The sequence below is a fragment of the Halyomorpha halys genome, unplaced genomic scaffold, assembly GCF_000696795.3.
Source record: "Halyomorpha halys isolate HHAL.00 unplaced genomic scaffold, Hhal_1.1 Scaffold601.1, whole genome shotgun sequence".
NCBI classification, from domain to species: domain Eukaryota; kingdom Metazoa; phylum Arthropoda; class Insecta; order Hemiptera; family Pentatomidae; genus Halyomorpha; species Halyomorpha halys.
In genome coordinates, this window is record NW_027112563.1 from 248,471 (window position 1) to 257,900 (window position 9,430).

The window sequence follows — 9,430 nt, forward strand, 5'->3', positions numbered from 1 at the left end:
ACGTATTTCAAAAGAGTTAAAGAGAATATTGCATTTGAAGAAGTTTACGTTGAAATTTATATTACTATTGTTTCAGTAATTGTGTCCATTTGAGAATAATGCGGAATAATACATAGAGAAATAGTTGTATAAATATCTTCGAAGAAAATGTCTCATTGTTCATTTATTATATAAATAAATAGAATAAGTTATTTCAGTCATTGTTACCAGCATATTGAATTTATAATCAAGTACTTACTATTTCAAATAAATAAACAATACAAAATCAAAATTTTAAAGACAGTGAGAAAGTATTAATACATATAATTTTTTTACAATTGTATATCTGTTCTTTCCAAAAATATTTAATATAATATATAAGTCTATAATTTTTCTCATATTTTGAAATAATATTTTATTATATATTTCTTCAGCTATGTTGGTTTTTTTTTTTTTTTTTTTTTTTAATAATCTTCCTAAAATATAACTGAAAATAATTCTTTAAAAAAAACACTTTCAGATTTCAAGCAAGTAATATAAGTTACTTATGATTTCCCTTTTTTCAATAGTACAACTACTTAAAACTTTTAAATATACTGAAAATTCTTAGTTTGTTGTTTTTTTTTTTTTCATAGGTTGTCCTGGAAATAAAATTTAATACAATTCTAAACTACTTACATACTTTATGCGATTCTTTGAGGAAGCTAATATCTGTTGATTGATTTAAAATCAACACCTCTTTTTTTACTGATCAGTTAATCATTGACCCATAGAAAATTTTATACTTTTCTTTTCTCCTGAAACAGTCTCTTACATAAATAATTATAAGATTATATTAGGTAACTCATTCAATCCCCTTACATATTAGACATTTTTAAAAAAATGGGATTTAAAATAAAAAAATGATAATAAAAGAAATAGTATGACTTACAGTAAGCAAAAATTGTTTTCAATGCTTTTATTTACCCTAAATGCAATATGCTTTATTTATAATTGTAATGACTAAATTGCAACTTTTCTAAACTTGTCTTCTGTCTTCTTGTTGCTATTTTATTAGTTTAAAAGTTGATGACTATTTTAGACAATATCCCTAACAATATACTTGCTTCTTTCTTGATGTAGATAACAGAAAATATAACTTTGGTTTTTTTTCATTTCAATATGAGTATAAGTGAAATTCATTATGCTTTCAAGATTTTCGATCAATTTTAAGTTGACATTAAATTACTGCATTGCTTATTGTAACCATACCTTTAGAATTTAACATCTGCAAAATATGATAGAAGAAACAGGTTTTTGATAGGGAAAAATAAATTCGCAAAGTCTGTGGTAAATTCGCGACTGTTCAGCTGCGACTCTTATATAATCCACAGATCTCAGCGGAACCCCTGAAGTTGCAATATATAAAAATTAATTTGCTCTTCTTAAAAACATTTTGAAATGTATTTATGTTTTTTTTTTTTGTTTTTTTTAAATGTTAAATATACATATACGTCTCAGAAACATATTGGAAAATGAACAAATAGATCTAGAAGCTATTTCAGAGTAAAAACTCATTTCATGTGATTCGCTATCAGATGTTAAATTCTCTAAAATTCTGGTCTTTTAACGGCAGAGGAAGAAGAAATATAGTCTAAGAGTTAGAAATAGCAGAGGACAGGACGGAATGTGAGTACGACAAGGGTCAGGGAAGTGAAGGATACGGTACCCACCTGTGAGATAGAAGTCGAGAACTGGAGGCGGCTGGAACTTCGGTGCGCCTTTTATAGGGGATGCCGCCCCCACTCTCCCGCCTCCAGTTGAGCCTCATTGGCTAGATGGCTCAGTCCTTCTCCAACGTCATCCTACAATGGGTATTTCGATTTTCAAATACTTCTGAAAACTAATTCTCTTCGCAATTCTGAAAATAATATAGGTGTCGGTATTAACAGTTTCATTGCCTCCATCTCCCATAAAATAACTTAATAAAACCATATTAACCATAAAAAAAGAGCTTCAATAAATGACATAATTTAATCGCAAAATTATAAAAATGACATTTTTTTGCGTATTTTACTTTCTTCTGTAACTATTGATGTAGTTGTTAATTAACAAGATGAAATCTATAGTATATCATACAGCAATATTTACTATACACGTTGTATATGTTATTCATATATATTGGCTATATATCCTCACTGAATACCACAATGTGTGTATTTTATGTGTAATTACTGTAAGTGATTTTCAAATAAAATAATGTACATTTTTAAATTCCATCAAGGAAATCGAATTTGTTTTTTTTTAATTGATATATTTACCTTTTTTTTAATTTTTATTTATTGCTATTTACAACTGTACAAATCTAGCTATAAATAAATGTGGGTAATTCAAGAAATGAATAATATGAAAAGATGATAATCTCAATAGTAGCAGGTCGGAACGGAAAATAATTGAACATGGAGCAAGGATAACTGCTGTTGTTGTATTCCATTTTTTTCTGCAGTTTATATTGTGTATAAGATATGAATGAATACTTAAAACACTAATACTTATTGCACTTGATTATGGCAACTTTAATTATTATCACTCAATAAACATTTTTATAGTTCTAAAAATATATATTCTTTACTGTAATTGTTATAAATATTTAATTTGATCCTTTATATATCATCATTCTTTTAATTCATTTCGTCCACTTTTACATAGCTTCGTATGAATATTCTTATAGTAAATCAGTTTTTACAATTAAAAATGGGACAAAGGCAATTAGCCGGCATTTAAAGAATTTTAAAGGAAATAATGAAAACAAAATAAAGGAATCCTTGAAAATGACCTAAGTGGTCGAAACGTTGGAAGTTTAAAAAGAATAATGTTGAGAAAAAGGATCAAAATTGTTTTTAAAGAAACTAAACCACTCTCAAACAAGTATATTAATAAAAAAAAAAAAATATATATTAATGTTATATCATACACTTGTCCATGTGTATAGTAACCCATGTATTTGGACTGCATTGCTTAAATGTAGAGAATTTCGCTTTCCTTCCCCCAAGCATGGAGAAAAAGAAATCGCTATGTGATATGCATTGAGGATCGGTTAAAAAAAAAGTGCTTTTGGACCGAGGGCTTTAGAAAACTTATGCTTATATTAATTATTTATTATACATCTAAAATGAATTGATCCTTACCTGAATTATGGTTTAGAGGTTTTAAACATTGAATTATATTATAACCACTATGCAGGTAAACAAAAGTGGATTTAACAAAGGTTAATTCATATTTGAACCTATTTGACGATCGTAAACAGATCGAATTTATGATGATGGTCCGGGTTCATGTATTCAACATAGAAAAAAAAAACTATTTATTATAAATAAATAAAACCAGATTTCTATCCGTACCATCTTCTTATGTTAATAAATAAATCTTAAGAAATTAATATTTTCTTTTTAATTATGGTAGAACCCTGGTCAAGAAACTCTCCGGATACTTGCTTTAAAAATACAGTAAATACACAGTGTTACTAATTCCAAGGACCTGGGGTGGCAGACAATTTTTTATTTTGTTACTGTAGCTGTGAGTCTACCGTGCGGGTTCGGGGAGGTCCACCCAGCATCATAAAATGGATACCTTTAAATGTAGAAAAATCTGGCGGTTAACCGTGATCATGAACATATCACCTTCTTCCACAACCGTTGTTCAAGAAGCAGTACTTCTCTGACTCTCCATGGGCTGTAATAGTACATATTTTAATTTTTTTTCAAAAATATAATAAATGAAGTGCTGAGAAAATTCTAAATCAGTAAAACGAAACAAATTAACAGACTTCGACACTACTATTGACAATTTAAATGAAATGTTGTATCTCAAGAAATTTGTATTTTAATTTATATTAAATTGGTCATCAAATGTATCCATACTTCAACAGAAAATCAAACGTATCCAATAGAAATAAATTGATATAAATATATAAAGCGGTACAAAGACCCATCTTAACTTATGCCTGTCCCATATTGAGTTTTTCTGGTTCAACAAACATAAAAAAATACAAATATTTCAAAATTAAGATCTCGAAATCATTAATATCTATCCATATTTCACAAGAATTTCTAAAATGCACATTAAATATAGACACCGTACAGGTTTACATATATAAACTGATTTCTTCCAGTCTTACCCCTACTCATTAAACCCTCTAATCACAGAAATAAGAAATTACACTAACACTACAAGCCGTAGATATAAACACAAAAGAACTAAACATGTATTAAGGAAAACATAAATGAATGATATGTATGTCAAGCTATCTAATGTTATCTGATCCATCCTATAATAATATGTAATAATAATCTATCCAATATTCGTTTCAATTCAATAATGTTTTGTTTTTACTTTTTTTCCCCCCTAGTTTTATTTAACCAAAATGTAAAATGTTTCTAAAGTAAAATTAGTATCAGGAAAATTTGTATTGTATAAGAGGGTATCCTAAAACAATATAGTAGATATTGTATATTTTATATTTATGCAATAAAAATATGTTAAAAAAAATGAAATTAGTCCTATAAATTTAATCATATATTTATATACATATATTAAGTTTTTTATTTCAGTTTAATTTTCATTTGAAATATGAGATTGATATTGGATTTTTGTTACTTTAATGCACTTATGATTAACCGGCTCTTCTGTTTTACCAGCGATGTTTAGGACAGATGAGGGGCTTTCTGGGGTTCCGCCCAAGGTTACTTCTGCAAGTCACTTAAGAAGCCTTAATTTTGATCTGACACTTCTTGAAACTTTGTTTATAAGATGCTTCCAAGTCATTTTCCTGTCTAAGGCTGTACCAAGGTACTCAACCATATCTTTTAATTGTATTTGTACTTATATGTCGTGTACCATCACCTCATGAGACTCAGTGGAAAGTGAATATAGTTGTGCGACTGTTGTGTGTTTACTTCCACGAGGTTACCCTCCCACCACAAGGCAAGGCGTTAAGGAGCTTAATTTATGATGTTCTCCTCACCCTGTCAATCACTACTGGTCGCATATATAACAAGATGATCAGCAAAGAGTAGACAATTTATATCTGGTATTTCCTTTAAAGTCCTCAAAAGATCGTTTATCACATTGAATAGAATGCAGCTTATCATCGCACTTTGACGAAGTCCATTCTACTTGGATTTGGTCCTTATTGCCTTTGATTCCACTCCGAGCAAGTTTTTCCAGCAATTTATTTTTCCAAACTTTATCGTACGCTGACTTGAAATCAAAGACTGCCAACGTAGACTGTTTATGATGGAACCCATCTTTTATTATTCGGTTTAGGTAAGATATTTGTTCAATGGTACCCCAATATTTCCTGAAAGCTGCCAGGTCAGCAAGCAGCTACCCTCTAGCAAACGATTGATCCTGTTCACAAAGAGTGATGATCTGTAAATTATTTTCAGCGAGAATAATATTTGGACGAATAATCTCTGCATTATTTATTTTATAAGAAAGAAGCCAAATTCCATGTTCAATTATGAATGTTATAAACTTTTAAAAATCCATAAATAAAAAAATCGATCGATATTGAAAATCGAGTCAGTCAACCGTGACTGCTATATTAAAGGGGGGAGCAGATTTTTTTTTTTTTCCATTCCATACTGGATTAGGGGGTTTTATTTTTCAGCAGTGTTGTTCACCTGTGGATGAATGGTCGTCGTTTAATCCGTTTTGTAGGATTTGATATCAAAATCCAGTTTATTCCAGCCTCCCTCAAATCAGATGCTACAGAAGCGATTCTATGTCTCAGATGAATTTCATTATTTACAATTATATATTTAAAAACATAGAACACGGGTGATTGGGTTAATTTATTATTTCTTTTGTATATGCTAAATTTGAAATTAAAGGCGTTGAACGTATTTGAAATAGTTTTAATTTTATTTTTTTTCACCCTACTCATTCCTGTCGAACAGATCCGTTACGACTACATCTGTACAAATTACTGACAGAATTCTCATACAAGACTGAAAAGGAAGGAAAGTGCTCGTCGATTCCCACTATTACAACATTTACTAGACTAACTTCCAATCCATTACAAATACTGATCTAGTTGACTATAATAAGGCCTATCTGGACATACGGAGTTGAGCTTTGGGGCTCCACTAAACCATCGAATACCTCCCGAATCCAATCCTTAAAATCCAAAATCCTTCATAAAATCCTTAATGCTCCTTACTTTGTCACAAATCAAGTCATCCATTAGGATATCAATGTTCCATATGTTACCGATTTGGCCAGAACAAGTTACAAGACAATAATAATAATATTTTTAAAACCAAATTTCTATTTTTAAAGAAATTTTTTGCATCCAATTATACGTTATTTACAAAATGTTGGTGTTCCGAGAAGGACTCAAGTCGATATTGGGCAACCAATATATAACTTATCAGACTCACGATTTAAATTAGGTAGAATTATTTTCTAATCGTTGTTCAGCTAAGATTGTTCCGATTTTTATCGGATTAATTTTTATTAATATTAATTATTATATTATGTAATATTAATTTTTTGTAATTGTTCTATTTTGCACTAATCTTGCTTGCTCGTTCTCTCAATAAATCACTAATTAATTGCATGATATTTTTCTTAATATTTAATCCTCTTTATCATTGATTCCCAAAATGTTTACCACGGCTCCCCGGAAAGCCGCAAGTAAATGCCAGAATTCTTTGTATCTGTAAATTGAAATTTCTTCCCAAATTACTGGATAACCGACATGTCAAAATTGTTCATTTTTAATTTTTTTTTTTTTTAACTAATTCTGTTTTAAATAATAATCGTTTCACTATTTTTGTTTTAATCCCGAAAACTTGCCGCTAATGTTTTTCAGCCCGACAATTTTTCCGCTGTGAATAAAGTTTGTGAACCATTACTCTTTATAATCCCTGGATTTATCGATCCTTGCGTAAATTTTCGTGTCAACTTTCATAGCCTTAAAGAACCTGGTGTCTAGTAAATAAAACTTTGCATCAGTGCCATACGGATATTCTGATACAATATATCTCTCTTATCAAAACTCTTAGGTAAAATCTAATATATTCTAAATAGAATGTAATCCAATTTGCTATTTTTATATGTTTCTTTTTAATAAATTTTATAAACAAAAACCTTTTTGTTATCTCGTCGATCCATACCAAGTAGACTAAAATAAATAAAGCAAATTGGTTGATTAAACATATTTTCGTTTTTCCATTTCACTATGTTTCTATGTGACAGTAAGGAAGTTTCATTTTCTTTGACATTTTAAATGACAGCCATTTTCTTCGATGATACCAGGCGATTTCAGTAATGGTTTCATTGATTATTCAAAAATTAAACGACTAAAAAAAAGTCTATGATCTAATGAAAAAAACAATTTATTTTAGTACATTAATGTATTTCAAATCCTAATATAAAAATTGAACTGAATTTCAACTATAAAATTTTTAAAACAATCCTTTTTCAAGCATTTTTTTTATAAGTAGAAGTACTAGTTTATTTCTGTGGTGGATAGGTCTCCAATATAAGGTCAAAAAGAATAAATATAATGCATATTAAATGTATTCATGTATTTTTTAAAAATTCAAGTTATATATGTTCAATTCACACAACTTACAGTTCTTTAGAGGAGGTTTATAGTGAATAAAAAGTTTAATTATTTGAATTTACTTGCTTCATAAAAAAAAAAAATTCTATAAATTCATTTATTTGTAGAAATGTCTGTAAATCTAAATCAAAACATTTTCTATTTATTTGTGTTATTTTTTAAATTAATTTGTTAACTTAAATATTTTACATTTACACAGTGCAGAATCATAATTAAAATGTAAACGTACAGCTCATACATAATTATGCTCTTTTGCTTAGAGTATGTACATGTTGTAAATAATCTCCTCTTGCACAAGATTTCTATGCAAGAGAAAAAAAGGAAGTCTTTTACCTCGTGAACGCAACGGCGCTAGAGTTTAAATACTCTAATGTAGCAATTAAAATGTTGTACGTTATAGAAACAAGAAATTACGGTATAATTAAAAACTTTGTATTAGAATTATATTGAGAACCTTTTGAGATTTAAATACATTTTTATATGTGGATCCAACATAAAATGTCAAAAATTAATTTGAGTAAACCAAATGAGTCTTCATTAAGGGGAAAACCCCCCTTAAAGTTGATAGATGTGAACCGATAACGGATTTATATGGAAGAATATATTAATTTCACAAAATACCTAATATAAAAAATGTTTGCTATTTAATTTTGTTTTGTTGCTCATAATAAAAAACATGTACTTGTCAAACACAAGGCATTAAAAACCTGTTCACTGAACGAAAGTACTCAAACTTCATTCGGGAAATATATTAAGAGTGATTCTCGGATTTAGTTGGTAAATTTGGTGTCCATTGAAACTGTAATCCGAAACTACTAGCATTGTTTCCTGATATTACGTCAAGTGTGTGGTCCACTCTAAAAATACAAATGTTCAGCGTTCTAATAAGGATTACCGCTCATCGATATTGGCCCAATGCTGTGCTATCCATTGTTTATGTTGGAAGATAGCTTATAGGATGATTAGTTATGAAACCAGTTTATTAGTGTTAGGATAATTTTTTATTAGTCGTGACCAATTGAAATTATAAAATCATCTGTTTTTGTGATGTATCTATGTAAAAAAAAAATTATCTAATAATGACCGGACTGATTTTTAAATTAGAGACATCAATGCCAAAGTTTTTTAATATGGAGACATTTTAGAAAAAAAAATGTATACTCCTATTCACACTGTCATGTCCTCTCAGAAATTTAGATACCTTGACTAAATTATTATACTAATTTGTTTAAAAGAATATTTAAATGAAAATTTTAAACAAAAGTCTCTTAAAAACGTTACTTAATGTCTGAACGTACGCAGATGTTTAATATTTGATTCAACGGCCAATCTTTTACCCATTCTCAAGGCTGTAAAAACGCTAAACATGAAAAAAAAATGACGAATTAACAGTCAACTAATAAATTTAGAAATGTCATTTAATTTATATTATCGTTTAAAATCATAAAATAAATTTCTGACTTTCATATATGTAATATATTTTGAGTTATACAGTTAATTATAAATTTAAATCTATATTACTTCTGATGTAATGAATGATTGAATGAATGAAAAAATAATTTTATTCTGGGACATATGTCCTCTAAGAATAAATACACGGTGCTACTATTTATAATGGTAATCAATGTATGCCTGTTTATATTGTTCACAATAATGAGGAGGTTTGGTTATGTGATAAATGAAGGAATAGTTGTCGATTAAAGGAGATAATGGATAAGGATTGGCGAATGGAGATGGGAATAGAATTCCAGAAGGAGGTTGCACGTATGACGAAGGATTTGCTGAAGGAGGCGATTCTATAGGAATGCATATAAATCATTCGGTTGGGATCTAGTATTG

The 9,430-nt window shown here is 28.9% G+C and overlaps 1 protein-coding gene across 2 annotated transcripts in view; it reads right to left on the minus strand.

Moving 5' to 3' along the window:
- Window positions 1-1,850, minus strand: part of AstA (allatostatin A) — a 205,266-nt gene extending 203,416 nt beyond the window's left edge. Inside the window, exon 1 of one of the 2 annotated variants that reach the window (XM_014426897.3) lies at window positions 1,692-1,850. In XM_014426897.3, coding sequence (XP_014282383.1) covers window positions 1,692-1,789 — 98 coding nt within the window. In that variant the 5' untranslated portion in view covers window positions 1,790-1,850. Of the gene's footprint in view, window positions 1-657; window positions 757-1,691 lie in introns of those variants that run through there. The other variant, XM_067050362.1, reaches the window with a different exon arrangement.
- Between the last annotated feature and the right edge of the window lie 7,580 nt (window positions 1,851-9,430).